This window comes from Malaclemys terrapin, chromosome 2 (assembly GCF_027887155.1).
Source record: "Malaclemys terrapin pileata isolate rMalTer1 chromosome 2, rMalTer1.hap1, whole genome shotgun sequence".
Taxonomy (NCBI): Eukaryota; Metazoa; Chordata; order Testudines; family Emydidae; genus Malaclemys; species Malaclemys terrapin.
Window position 1 is genome coordinate 142,228,485 of NC_071506.1, and position 15,617 is coordinate 142,244,101.

At 47.5% G+C, this 15,617-nt stretch overlaps 1 protein-coding gene across 1 annotated transcript in view; it reads left to right on the plus strand.

Moving 5' to 3' along the window:
- FER1L5 (fer-1 like family member 5) overlaps positions 1-15,617 on the plus strand; it is an 86,045-nt gene that overhangs the window by 10,405 nt on the left and 60,023 nt on the right. The window contains 4 exon segments of the mRNA XM_054017606.1: positions 410-538; positions 1,061-1,123; positions 10,086-10,136; positions 13,787-13,817. Coding sequence (XP_053873581.1) covers positions 410-538; positions 1,061-1,123; positions 10,086-10,136; positions 13,787-13,817 — 274 coding nt within the window.

The window sequence follows — 15,617 nt, forward strand, 5'->3', positions numbered from 1 at the left end:
GCAAGATGAGCTCCGTCAAGGAGAAATTCCCCCCCAATATAGCCCAGGCCCAATGGTAAAGGTGGTCAGTACATGGGTCTCAATGGCCAAGTCGGTCCTTTTCCCACAGTGATAGACCTAGTGTGCCAGAATTAGTTCCCTCTCCGTGGTAGGATATGAGGATCCCAGCTCTATGTTCCTTCATCCATGGGCTTCATCCTGCTACCTTGGATGGAGCTGATGCCATGGGAAATAACAGAAATGGATATTATTATTCTGGGGGTGCTTTGTCATTGGCATGTCCCGCCTCCAATGGCGCCTCAGGTCAGGGTGGCGTTGGGACCAGTTCCAGCAGTGGAGCCCAGCTGGGCTAACAGAACATCCCTGCCCTGAGACCCTTTAAATCGTACCGCTGTATTTCTCACTGCAGGTGCGTGTGAGGATCATTGAAGGCCGCCAGCTCCAGGGAAACAACATCAAGCCCGTGGTGAAGGTCTTCATCGGAGACCACGTGTACAGGACGAGAATCAAAACGGGGAACAACCCCTATTTTAATGAGGTGGGTGGGCATCATGTGGTTCCACGCCTGCTTTTGTGGACTTATCAAACCTGTGCTGGAGAGGGCCCTCTAGTCTGTGAGCCAATTCCAAATTCAACATAGGATGGTCCCAGAGCACCAGTTATTGAGGGAGTTGGAAGCAAGATTGAGGAGGGATGCAGCCATCCCTGTGAGTTATAGTCTCCCTCCCCAGGGCAGTATCTAGACTGGACTCCTGAAGGGACTAGTATGGGATGGTGCATGTAGGTTTGCCAACCCTCCAGGATTCATAGAATATCAGGGTTGGAAGGGACCTCAGGAGGTATCTAGTCCAACCCCCTACTCAAAGCAGGACCAATCCCCAACTAAATCCTGGAGTCTGGATTATGTCCTGGAGTATAAGATTATGTCATGTGATGAAACCTCTGTGAATACATCCAACAAAATTGACAACCCTGGCTGCATGTGAGCGAAATCCTGAGCTCCCCAGAGAGCGCAGGCAGGTTTGGGACTGCGCTAAATTTACCTCTCCGTTTTTCTCAGATATTTTTCCAGAACTTCCATGAGACACCTACTCAGCTCTTTGACGAGACCATAAACATACAGGTACTATAGTGATACTAGAACCCCTCTACCTCTGGAGCTGGCTTCTTGCATCTCACAGCTCACTGGCAGGACCTTCCCTGCTACTCCAGGTATAGGCCAGATGAAGGGCAGGAGACACCTCGCATCACTTCTCTTCTACCTGGTTGACCTGAGTCCCCCCTTTTCCTCTCTTGGCACTGGAGAACCTTGAAACACCCTGCCTCTAACTCTTTTCTTCTAACAGTTGGTGTTGAGTCTGTTTGCTGATGGGCTAAACTTGATGTCAGTCAGCGTTAGTGGGCCATTACTATGCATTTCCTGAGCATGCTCAGTGGTGTCTTCTGACTGCATAAGAATTAACCATGGTCCATACATGGCTATCACGGGACACTGAACATGAGTCTTAGTACAAGGGTGGAGTGGGTCAAAGCAACTATAGATTAACAAGGGTTTTTTGTCCTGAGATGAGACTAAACATATTGCCCCAAGCCAACTCCATCTAAGGACAGGAAGTAAAATCTTGCCCCCACAATAGGCTGTTTTTGTGGTGCTGAATTCCACAGACAACACTTCAGTTGTATTCAAGAAATTCCAAAAAACTGGAAGAGTGCTAATGTTGTGCCAGCATTCAAAGGTTCTGTCTATCCTGCGAAAAATCCATGGCAGCGTGTCTCAGAGCCCAGGTTTCCAGCCTCAAGTTCACAGGGCTTGCACTATGGCACTAAAAATAGTCACATAGATGTTGCCACTTGGGCTCTGAAGCCCACCCTCTGCCCTGGGCTCCAGCCCATTTGGGAATGTCTCCACAACTGGTTTTAGACTGTAGCACAAGTCCAGCAATTCAGAGTGTGTAGATCCAGGCTCCGAGAGTCACTGCTGTGGGGTGTTTTTGCAGTGTAGATGTACCCAAAAAGAGTAAGTGGGAGGACCAGGGTAACTATAGGCCAGTTAGCCTGACATCAATCTTGGATGGAAAATAAAAGAAAAGCCGATATGGGAGTCAACTGATAAAGAATTCAAGGCTGGGAATATAATAAATACTGGTCAACATGGTTTTATGGAAAACAGGGCTTGTCAAACAAACCTGGTTTCTTGCTTTGTCGAGGTTACACGTTGGTGGGTAAAAGTAACTGAGTAGATGTAATAGACTTAGCCTTTGGTATGTGTAATCAGGCGCAGACTCACTCGGCAGCGCCTCCTGCGGGTTGTCTCGGGGAATTAGCTTCCAGCCTCCGGAGCACCCCCTGTCGGCCGGTGTCGCGCTACCACTGGCCCCCCATGTCCCTCCCGGACCCCGGGTGACCCTTTCAGTGGGTGCTGCCCCCTGGCAGTACCCCCACTGTTTCTCCAGGTCTCCCCACTCAGGGGAACCCCCACCCACTACCCCCACCTCGCCTCAGTCGTAGGCTACTGCCAGTCCCCAACTCACCCCTGTGCCCTGGGGCAGACTGCAGTGACAGCCACTCATCATAGGCAAGGTTGGGTCTGGACCTGCTGTCTCTACCTATTGCTGGGCTGCCCCTTTGTAACCCCAGTACTTGCCTTAGGCCCTCTGCTAAGCCCGCAGCCTGGGGGTTTTCCAGGCTGGAGCTCCCCAGCTCCTCTAGCCTTCCCCCAGCCCTGCTCCACTCCAGGTACCTTGGTCGGCTCCCAGGCAGCCAGGCCCTTCCCTCTCTACCAGCAGAGAGCGACTGTTTGGGCTTCTGGCTCACAGCCTCTTATAGGGACCAGCTGGGCCTGATTGGGGCGTGGCCCCAGCAGTTACTGCCTTCCCCCAATCAGCCCAGGCTTTCCTTCCCAGCCTCAGCCCTCTCCCAGGGCTGGCTTTAACCCTTCCAGGGCTGGAGCGGGCGACCGCCCCGCTACAGTAAGGCATATGACTTAGCACTGCATAACAGAGACTAAAAGACCTAATGATCCCTTCTGGCCTTGAAATCTGTGAAAGAGTAACTCAGACGTGATGTGCCGGGAAAACAGAGAGCAGCCAGCATGTCCATTGGACACAGTATCCTAGCATCGATTTAAATGGGTTTACTCCCAAGTGACACCGGTGTGAGACTTGAGCCAGGAGCAACATCTGAGTGATCAAGGTACCCAGGGGGCCACAACAAAACATACCAGTGACTCATGAAAAATCTTCTCTTATTTGACCCTGGGGTGAACTGTTCTTGGGGTGAACTGTTCTTGGGGTGAACATAAAAACAGCCATATTGGGTCAGACCAAAGATCCATCTAGCCTAGTATCGTGTCTTCTGACAGTGGCCAATGCCAGATGCCTCACAGGGAATGAACAGAACAGGTAATCATCAAATCATCCATTCCCTGTCACTCATTCCCAGGTTCTGGCAAACAGAGGCTAGAGACACCATCCCTGCCCATCCTGGCTAATAGCCATTGATGGACCTACCCTCCATAAGCTTATCTAGTTCTTTTTTGCACCCTGTTATAGTCTTGGCCTTCACAACCTCCCCTGGCAAGTAGTTCCACAGGTTGATGGTGTGTTGTGTGCAGAAATACTTCCTTTTGTTTGTTTTAAACCTGCTGGTCTCAGAACCCCAAGGTAAAAGGGTACCGGGGTCCAGGAGGGACACAGGGCCTGAGGCAGGTTAGACACCGGCCAGCAGAGGGTGCTCTGAGCCTGGAAAAGAGCTAATTCCCAGATGACCAGCAGGAGGTGCCACACCGGTGAGTCTTCGAGATCTGCTACACTCAGGTTTGGGAATCTCCCTCACATCCTCAGCCATGAAGACTGATGCAAAGAATTCATTTAGTTTCTCTGCCATGGCCTTATCGTCCTTGTGTGATCCTTTAGCATCTCGATAGTCCAGTGGCCCCACTGGTTGTTTAGCAGCTTCCTGCTTCTGATGTACTTTAAAAAAAAAATTGCTATTACTTTTTGAGTCTTTGGCTAGCTGTTCTTCACAATCTTTTTTGGTCTTTCTAATTATATTTTTACACTTCATTTGCCAGAGTTTATGCTCCTTTCTATTTTCCTCACTAGGATTTAACTTCCACTTTTAAAGGATGCCTTTTTGTCTCTCACTGCTTCTCTAATCTAATTTTTATAGCCTCTCTAATCTCCTTGAGCATTTCACAGTCACTATCACCATCCTGGTCAGGTGATCGGTCATATATCCCTACTGATATATTATTATTATTTGAGCATGGAATTACTATCCATAGAGATTCTGTGGTACAATTTGGTTCATTTAAGATTTTTACTTCATTTGATTCTATGCTTTCTTTCACATATAGTGCCCCTCCCCCACCACTACAACCTGTTCTGTCCTTCCGATATATTTTGTACCCTGGTATTACTGTGTCCCCTTGATTTTCCTCATTCCACCAAGTTTCTGTGATGCCTATTACATCAATATCCTCATTTAATACGAGGCACTCTAGTTGACCCATCTTATTATTTAGACTTCTAGCATTTGTATATAGGTACTTTAAAAACTTGTCACTTTTTAGCTGTCTGCCATTACATGATCTAATTGATTGGGACTTTTTTTCATTTGACTGTTTCTCATCAGATCCTACCCGTATTTTATCATCTTCCTCCTCTCCTCCTTACTAGGACATAGAGAATCTCCATTAATAGATCCTCCCCTAAGGGGTGTCTCTGTTCAAACCATGTGCTCCTCTGCACCTGTCAGCTTTCCCCCAGCCTTAGTTTAAAAACCACTCTATGACCTTTTTAATTTGGATGTCAATCTCTTGCCTAGCAGCCTAAATTTGGCCTCCGGGACCTCTCTCCTACCCTTCCCTATGTCATTGGTACCTACATGTACTACGACCACCAGCTTCTCCCCAGCACTACACATAAGTCTGTCTAGATGTCTCGAGAGATCCGCAACCTTCACACCAAGCAGGCAAGTCACCATGCGGTTCTCTTGGTCATCACAAACCCAGCTATCTATGTTTCTAATGATCGAATCCCCCATAACTATTACCTGTCTCTTCCTAATAACTGGAGTTCCCTCCCCTGAAGAGCTATCCTCAGTGCGAGAGGATATCCCAACATCATCTGGAAGGAGGGTTCCAACTATGGGATCGTTTCTGTCTGCTCCAGTTGGATATTCTCCTTCCTTGAGACTTTCATCCTCCTCAACAGCACAGAGGCTGTCAGACCGGGGGTGGGGCCGTTCTACTGAGTCCCGGAAAGTCTCATCTGTGTACCTCTCTGACTCCCTTAGCTCCTCCAGTTCAGCCACTCTGGTCTCCAAAGCCCATACATGGTCTGCGAGGGCCAGGGGCTCCTTGCACCGAATGCACACATACGCCACCCTCCCATAGGACAGGTAATCATACATGCTGCAATAAACTGGGTAGCCCCCACTCTGTTGATGGATGTCTGCCTGCATTCTCTTTTTACATCTGAAGCATGTTTCTTTGTTGTTGTTTTGTTTTTATCAGGGGGTGGTTTTGGTTTTAAGTTTAAAGAATGTTAAGTGTATCTAGGCACACACACACACTCCCCCTCTAAACTCCCTCGCAAAACTACCCTGTGACACAGTGAGTCACTGCGTGACAGTGAATCATCTTATTACCCCCTGCCTCCGGCATGAGGGAACCTTGCCAATGGTGGGTGGGTGACAGCTTCCTGAAATCACCAGCCTTTCAGACACTTAAGCCCTCTCCTCTGGGCTAGGCCAGCCCTGTCTTTGCCTTGCGGGTTAACAAGAGGTGCCCCTAGTCCCCAAGTCCCTTTGAAGTATTCCTGATATCCAGCCCCTGACACCAGCTACTCACGCAAATCCTGTAACTTCTGCCCCAGTTTGCCAGTTTGACCTTAAATCACTGCACCTGTACAATGCACAGCACTTGTGAGCACTTCTAATAAAACAAAAAAGTTCATTTAAGAAAGAATAAAGATTCCACTAGAAACAAGAGAGCGGTGGAAACAAATGATCACAATATAAACCAAAATCATAAACCATGCACTAGGACCTATGTTTATTAACAGTTCCCTTTCCTAGCTAATAAAGGAGGTTTTCCCCAAAAGTTCAGTCGGTGATTGGAACCAGGATCCAAACCTTCCTGAAAACTCCCCTGCCCCACTGTCTTCTCAGTGAATGGATACAGAGGACCTCTCCCCACTAGGCGTTATACTGAAACAGTCTTTTGACTCTATTCACAGACAGGGAGATCTTCTGTCTGTTGTAATGTCTCTTTTTCACCGCCAAGTGTTTCAACTGTTTGCAGTTGTATGTGATGGTTTTCCATTGATAGTCTTGAGATGGAGCAAGGCTGGATACCTTGCATACCTCACTGGCTAACCTGGGAGAGGTGACCGCTCTCTCCTGCCAGAATGGGCCATCACCAAGACACATTATCCCTGGTGACTAACTTTTACTCCAAGTCCATAAAGCATACCGTCAATATAGTTACATTATTTCTGAAATACATTATTCCTGAAGTATTCCTGTACATACATTTCATAATGATTATGAGTCTTGACAAGTTGTGAGTTTTCTGTAGATGCATTACATGTTACTCCTGGTGGATAAATACCCTGCAAGTCGTGTTTGGTGTAGTGAGTTTGTCAGGCCTGAGATGAGAGTTGTTTGCAAAGAACAGCAGGCTGTTTGCCAAGGGGCCTCTGTCACAAGGGGGTCCCAGGCAGGGGCGGCTCCAGGCACCAGCACAGCAAGCGCATGCCTGGGGCAGCAAGCCACGGGGGGCGGCCTGCCGGTCGCTGTGAGGGCAACAGGCAGGCGGCTTTCGGCAGCGTGCCTGCGGGCAGTCCGCTGGTCCCGCGGATTCGGTGGCATCCCTGCAGGAGGTCCGCCGGTCCCGTGGCTTTGGTGGCAATTTGGCGGTGGGAACGCCAATGGCCTGGCACCGGTGGACCTCCCACAGGCATGCCACCGAATCCGCGTGACCAGTGGACCACCCGCAGGTGCACCGCCAAAAGCCACTTGCCTGCCGTGCTTGGGGCGGCAAAAAACACAGAGCCGCCCTTGGCCCCAGGACTTGGCCCTAAAGTAAATACATCATTGGGTCAAAGTGGAGAAGGCCAGGAGCTTTCCTGTTTAATTGGAGTTCTTTCTGATGATGATGAGCACAAAAGTAGATCCTGTCAAACTAATTTCATGTCTTTTTTTTATGAGATTACAAGTTTTGTTGATAAAGGTAATAAGATTGATGTAATATACTTAGACAGTAGTAAGGCATTTGACTTTTTATTGCACAATATTTTGTTTAAGAAATTAGAACGGCACAAAATCAACATGACACACATTATGTAGATTAAAAACTGGCTAACTGATAGGTCTCAAAATGTAATTGTAAAAAGGGAATCATCATCAAGCGGGTGTATTGCTAGTGGGATTTTTGGCCCTGTGCTGTTTAACATTTTCAACAATGACCTCAAAGAAAACAAAATCATTACTGATAAAGTTTGCAGGTGACGCAAAAATTGGGTGACGGGTAAGTAATGAAGAGGACAGGTCAGTGATACAGAGCGATCTGGGTCACTAGGTTAGCTGTGTGCAAGCTAACAATGTGTTTTAATATGGCTAAATATAAATGTATCCATCTGGGAACAAAATGGAGGCCATGTTTACAGGATGAGAGACTCTATTCTTGGAAGCAGTGACACTTGGGGTTTGTGGTGGATAATCAGCTGAATGTGAGCTCCCAGTGTCATGCTGTGGCCCCAAGGGCTAATGCAATCCTTGTGTGCTTAAACAGGAGAGTACGGAGGTGTTTTACCTCCATTAATTGTTATCCCAAGAACAGATTAATCTCCGAGTAGCTCTCCTGTTGCTTACTTCTGGGTTCCCTAGATGTTAACCTATTAATCTGTTCCAGCAAGGTGAAAGGAGGGGCCCACCCTAGTAGAATTCTCAGGGTTTACCAAGGATCTCCCCATGCCCTTCAGGAAATTCCCCAGGATAGACTTGATCTGTTTACCCCTGGGAGGACACAGATACAGACTTCCATTCAAAGGATTAACACACAGGCAGTATTTTTCCAAAACAAAAATATTTTTATTATTACTGACAACAGGTTCAGCAATAATTGAATTGTTAAATCTAAATCCCTATTAAGCACTGGATATAAATTGCATAGCTTAAACAAATTATCAGCACATCCTACAGCACAGGGTATACAAGTGAAAGTACCCTGTAAAGTCTGACCGTTGGAACGGCTTAGGTGATTATGTTCTGCACATGGTGCTCAGTCCTATGCAACACTGAATAAACTCTAAACTTTATACATAGTAACAAACACATACCCCAGACACCCAACTTTATTATAGCAAACATACTCCCTCATTAATCCTATTTCTGTCCTGTATCCTATCCTGTAACTAGCATGCTTCCTCTCCTTAGGCTTCTCTCCCCCTGCTCTGTCTACAGCTCATTCTGTTCTGTTCTGTCACTGGTGCTGCTGCAGCTTCTTTCAGGTCTTCTTCTCTGCTGTTCTTTGCTCTTTTAGGTTTCTTTCTTCTGATCTGATCTTCTCCTGGTTCCCCATCTTGACTGACTTTTGCCGGCTGACTGCCTGCCTTTTATTCAGTTTTACCAGCCACTAGACCCTTTCAGATTGGCTTGTTTCTCAATCCTGATATGAGCATACTCTATCTTCCAATCACCTTTAAACCCTCTCTGATTGGTCCATACTTGTAGTCCAATCACAACTGCTAAATCTGGCTGTCAGTCAAAGCTGTTACATAACAAGTCATAGTATTATGGTCTGTTTATTATTATGGTCTGGTGACCTTCACTTAGTTTTGGACTGACCCCTCCCTGCAGAGGGGGAGTGACCTTTACCCCAGGCTACACTTGTCTGCCAACATACTCGCTATAGGCTAAATTGAAACTGATTTCTCACTCTCCTTGGCTATGTGCCAACACTTTACCAAATTATTGAACTGTAAACAATTACCTCATCCCTTTCACTATGTATCCAATTGTTAATTTATGCATCTTAATGTTAAGCTCTACTGTTGCCACCATATTCCTTTCCAATTTCGTTCATTTTATTTTCGCTCTTCCCCTATTTTCAGTTAATGATGGCAAAGCAATGTTTTCAGTGTTGTGCTTAGGAAAATAGAGCAGCTCAAAATCTCTTTTATCAGTGAGACCAATACTAGAATACTATGTCCACTTTTGTCCTGCAGTTTAAAATAGATGTTGGTAAATTGGAGAAGGTTCAGAGAAGAGCCACGAGAATGTTTAAGGAGTAGAAAACCTGTCTTATAGTGAGAGACTCCAGGACCCAATCTATTTCGCTTATCAAAAGGGTAGGTTAAGGGGCATGTGACGTATTCGGTGACTTGATCACGATCTATAAGTTCCTGCCCATGAGGAAATGAAATTCGAGAACAGAGAGCTCTTCAATCTAGCAGCCAAAGGTATAACAAAATCCAACAGATGAAAGTTGAAGCCAGGTAAATACAGGGGCAAATTTTTAACCCTGAGTGTAATTAACCATTGGAACAACTTATCAAAGGTCATGGTGGATTCTCCATCGCTGACCATTTTTAAATCGAGATTGGATGTTTTAGAAAAACATCTGCTCTACTTCAACCACAGCTATTGGACTCAAAGAAGGCATTAATGCCGGGAAGTCCGGTGGCCTGTGTTCTGCAGGATGAGATGATCACAATGGTTCCTTCTGGCCTTTAGATTTATGAATCGATGAACTTTATATTCACAGAGTCTAGTTGCTATTTAGAGCTTTCAAGACTTGAAGTCCAATTCTTCTCTGCTTTGCACTTTATGCAGTCATTTCTGCTGTGCAAGGTGCGTGGAGAATTCTGATTGTGTAGCATTTTACACCGGTGTAAGTGATGAGACAGGTGCCAGGCATTGAAGAATCAGGCCTACAGACCCTTCATGTCAGCATTGCAGAGCTGGGAATTGTGGGTAATAGAGCCATCATGCTGTCCCTCAGGTGGGTGGGGGCTAAGATGGGGGCTTCACCTCCTAGCACAGGAACAGTGAACCAAAGTCTTGGGTTTGTTTTCTAGGTGCTGAACTCAAGGGCGGTGCGAGCAGATTCCATCATTGGAGTGTTCAAGGTGAGTGACAGTGGATGTAATCACCTTGGCAGAGCCAGGTGACTGGACCATGCCAGCAGATATTTTCCTGGTGATGTTGCATGCATGGATGTGGGAACCTGCGTACAGGCAATGCTCACTCCCAAGTAGAGCTGGTTCAGAATTTCCTGGGAGGGAGAGAGAGAGAGAGAGACCAGCCCATCTCAGAATAGCCAATAGCCAGGTGGTTAGGTCCCTCACCTAGGGTATGGGAGACCCACCTTCATGTCCTTCCTCTGAATCAGGCAGAGCAGGGACCTGAGCTACTTTCTCCTCCATCGCAGCTGAGTGCCCTAGCCAGTGGGCTGTTCTAGTGGCGTGCACTCATGCTCTCTGTTTTTTTGTGAAAGGTTTCAAAGGGCTCTGCTTGTCCCAGTGCAAAACAAAACAAAGGCCAAAACTTTGAAAATGTGTGAAACGGGATTCTTGTTTTCTGGCCAGCCCTGCTCCCAAGAGGCTCTTTAGGAATCATCTGTTGTCTCCGAGTAACGATCTCCACAACTGGTTACAGTTCTCAAGTGGGTCAATAACTTATCCTTACTCCAGACATTCATTAAAATTCTACCTATGAACACTCCCCCCCGCACCTTGTTCCTGCCTCTGGCACATTGTGGTAACGTGGGGATGAAATTGTCTGTCTTGTCCACTGTAACGTATGTTCCTAGATTTTTGTCTGTCTCTTTCCAAGTCAGTCACCACTTTTCTAGGCAGCCAGGAATTACCTCAGCTACTGCTGACTGAAGCTGGTCAGGCACTTTTTGACAAAATCTTGGTTTTCTGAAACTGGACGTTTTCACAGAAACACATCTATTTTGACTAAAATTTTGACAGAAAGGTTTCTCAGGTCCAGGATGGGATTTCTGATCAAAACCAGAGCAAGAGACTGCCAGAATAGCTACTTGTCTAGAGCACGCCTGGCATGTAGGAGTCTAAGGGCTTGTCTCCACTTACCAGGGGATCGACACATGGCGATCGATCCACCAAGGGTCGATTTAGTGGGTCTAGAGAAGACCCACTAATTCGACTGCCGATCGCTCTCCCATCGACTTCAGTTCTCCACAGGAACGAGAAGAATAAGGTAAGTAAACGGGAGAGTTTCTCCAGTCGACCCAACATGGTGCAGACACCGCAATAAGTCAACCTAAGGTACGTCAACTCCAGCTACGTTATTCATGTAGCTGGAGTTGCATAACTTAGGTCGACTTAGCCCCATAGTCAAGACCTGCCCTAAGGTTCAAGTCTCTAGCCTGAATGAAGGGAATGCCTTAGACGGCCAGCTATTCGCCATTCTGGGATGGGCTGGTCAGTCCCTCTCCCCAGGTCACAAGGTCTTAGTTTTGTTCTGCATCGGAATGGAAGTAAATGTTGAAACATCAAGATTTTTCATTAAATCTTCTTTTGAGGCCAGTCCAAGTCCCCCATTCCAGTTCCCAGTTCCACACATGATAGGTGTGACGGGTTAGACTCCCTCAATCTGGGATGCCACCTGATGTGCTGGGGTCCCACTCAGCCCTCCGGCCCTGCCAGCCTGGGTTTCCCTTGCGCTGGATTACTGTGCCAGGCTCTCAAACCCCTTTCCAGCACACACCCAGGCAAGACCACACCCAGCTGCAGACACGACTGCAGTCAGATGTGTATGAGAGGATTCACCTAGCACTCATGTGCACGCCCCCTGTGAAGAGGTAAACCCCGGATAATATTGTCTTGCGCTGTAGACAAATCTATACAATGTAAGTTCATAAATTTGCCCCCTCCCTCAACGTGGAGGAAGAGATGCACAACTTCTTACCCCTGTCCCCAGTTAGAAATTGCACAAACTGGGTTTAATAATAAACCAAGTTTATTAACTATAAAAGGCAGATTGTAAGTGACTATAAAGGATAGCAAACAGAACAAAGCAGATTACTAAGCAAATAAAACAAAACACACAAACCAAGCTTGATTCACTAAAGAAACATGTTACAAAATGTAATTTCTCACCCTAAATGTTGACTTAGGCAGGATGCAGAGTTTCTGTAGCTCAGAGTTCCAGTTATTTCTCTTTACAGACTAGTCTCCTCTGTCTCAGTCTGGACTCAGCCCTTGCCTTTCCCACAGCTCAGTTCCTTTGTCTCTTCAGGTACTTTCAGCAGTCTTTCTTCTTGGGTAGGCAATGGAGGAGAGTCCCAATGGCCTTGCCTCCCAACCTTAAATAGAATTGACATAAGGCGGGAAGCCTTTGTTTCCAGTGGGAAAGTACCAACCGTGTCTAAGGGGGTATTTTTCATCAGGTGACGACATTATCACCGGGTCTTGTAGTGTCAGTGCAGCATCCCAGGAAGCTCCTCAGGGAGGTGGGAGATTAGTATCTTCGGAGTTCTATTGTCCTTCTTAAATGGCTCATTCAGGAAGATTGCCTGCTGTCTGGTGGGTGTTTCCCCAAGTACAGACGCCCCCCGACTTATGCAATCGATCCGTTCCGGAAAGCCTTGCGTAACTCGAATTTTGCGAGAGTCGGAAACGTATACCTGTATGTTACGCAAAAACTTCCGCAACTCAAAAATCCTATTTCTGGCTTATGGAACTTTTTCCGTAAGTGTGATTTTGCATAAGTCGGGTCTTGAATATCCCGGGGAGCATCTGTACACACACACTTGTAATTGTTCCATAGTCAATATTCCTAACTTCAGATACAGAAATGATACAGGCACACAACTTGGATAATCACATTCAGTAAATCACAACCTTTCCAATGATCTCACATGAGCCATCTTGCACAAAGGATATCTTAGTTATGCCATATTCATCTCATAAGCATAGTTCTATAAAGAATACGGAGCGTCATGTCACAGTAGGAATGAGCAGAACCAGAACAACAGCGGCCAGCTTAGCTCTACTTTGCCTTTGATTTAGCTTCTCTTAGGCTTGGTCTGTGTACACGCTATCACTTACATCGGTATAAGTGATGTCACTCCGTGGTGTGAATGAGTCACCCTGTGACTGACATAAGTTACGCCGACCTCAGAGCCGGTGGGGACATAGCTACTGTCGCGCACGGGGCTGGAGTAATTAAGTCAATGGGAGGGCTATCTCCTCTGGGCTTAGAGCAGCTGCACTACAGCATGCAGCTGCATTGGTACAGCTGTGCCATAGGGTCGCCATAGCCTGGTCTACACTACCAACTTATGTCGGTATAACACACCCCGGAGCGACGCAGTTATACTGACCTAACCCCCGGCATAGACAGCGCTATGTCAGTGGGAGGGCTTCTCCTGTCACCATAGCTACCACCTACATTCTCCAATCAGTGTAGTCACATCTTCATGAAGTGCTACAGCAGCGCCGCTGCCAGTGAAACGCCGCAGCATTGAACGTCTAGCGTCAGCATGGCCTTGTGCTGTGCTTTTAAGTACAGAACAAGGAGTCAAGCGGGCCAGGGTCTATTCCAGGCTCTGCGGTTAAGTTTGGGCACATCGTTTTGCTGCTCTGTGCCTCACTTTCCCCACCTGTACGGGGATCCCAGTTACCTGAAGGGGGGCTGCGCGGTTTGAAGCATGGAGGATCCTAAGAGGGAGAGTGTTAGAGGAATGCCAGGTGGTGTTATTGTTCTCCTAGGGCAGATCCCCTAACATGCTCCGTTTTCCTCTCCACAGCTTGAGGTTGGCCGTGTGTATGACTCTCCTGGTAGGTGAAGGCTGTTTGTGGCGCCGTTAGACAATTAGATGGGCTGGGCTGTTCCTAGTGCCTGGGTACCAAGGAAGATACAAACCAGGATTTCAAACCAATCCCAGTTGCCCTGTGTTTATTCTCACCCTTGGGACTCCACACCCATCCCTCACACCCCACCAGGTGCTAGCCTAGTAACGCTGTTTATCTCTTACTGCCTCATGCAGGGGGCACGTTCATAGCTCCATCTCATTCCCAGAACACAAGGGATCCCCCCCACTCCATACACCAGCTTGTCTCCGTGCCACCTGTCACCATGACAACGCTGTAACGCCCCTTGCCCACAATAGGTACAGTACCTGGGACCCTTGCCTCCCTGCATGGTAGTCACATACCTGGTTACCTGCCTGGTTATCGCTCCTTGGAAATTTAGCCTCTATGAACTCAGGATTGGGGAGCAGGCACTAATAAGGACTTATCCCCTGTTAATTACTTATATGGCTTATATTGCTGCCACCTGGGACACATTCGTTTCTGCAGAGGTAGGACTCCACTTACAGGATTACTGAGCCAGCACCATCTACCAGTGCCAAACTCCCTTGATGACACACAAACTGGGGGAGTAGTAAATAGTGGAGAGGACAGATCCCTGATTCAGAGAGATCTGGATCACTTGGTAAACTGGGCACAAGCAAACACTACACTTTTTAATACAGTTAAATGTAAAGGTATACCTCTGGGACAAAGAATGCAGGCTGCGGGACTCTGTTCTGGGAAGCAGGGGATCTGAACAAGATTTGGAGGTTGTGTAGAATAATCAGGTGAACAGGAGTTCCCAGTGTGACACTGTGGCCAAAAGAGCTAATGCGATCCTGTGGTGCATAAACCGGGGAATCTCGCATAGGAGCAGAGAGGTTATTTCACCTCTGTATTTGGCACTGGTGCAACGGCTGCTGGGATCCTGTGTCCAGTTCTGAAGGGTGTTGATAAATTGGAGAGGATTCAGACAAGAGGCATGAAAATGATTAAAGGATTTGTCACAGGGTCCAGTCACTGCTAGTGGCGCCGCCTCCTGGTCACTCTGGAGATTAGCTCTTGAGATTGACGTCCCTTCCCATGGTCACATACCATCACGCTGTCTCTCTCTCAGGTCTTCAGCCCCTTTCTTGCTCCAGGAGTTGCTGCGTGACGCATCCCTCCAGCCAGGCCACTCAGTGGCCCCTGCTTCTGGGGTCCATCCTTCAAAATCTCTGTCACTCCTACAGTGACCTAGGCAGACTTTCCATTCACTGTTCCAGTGGTGCCATTTTCCCAGTAGCTGGTAGGGGAACCTGGGCCCACCCTCTTCTCCAGGTTCCTTCCAGCCCAGGGACCTTCAACCCAGCAGTTTTGGACTTTCCTCTCCCAGCCCTCACTGCTCCTTCCCTGGACCGCTTCCTACAACTCCTGGTTCCTCTCCTTGCTGTGGGTGTACCAGTTCCAAACCTTCCTCCCTCCCTCTTCCCCGGGAGTGACTGCCCTTTCCCAGCAGCAGCCCCCTTCTGTTGCCAGTTTCCTGGCTTTAGAGACCCCCTATTCCTGCCTAGCTGAACCTTCTTGCAATCAATTCCCTGCTCCCTGGTTCTTCCTTCAGGTGCAGCCTGTGGAGTTAATAGGCCTGCCTGGCCATAGCCCCTTCCAGTCCTGTATGGGGTGGACACGGCATCACAAGATTAGAAAACACCCCTTATAGTCATAAATTCAAGGAGCTCAATCTATTCAGTTTAACAAAAAGAAGGTTAAGGGTGTGACTTGATAACAGCCTATAAGTATCTACAT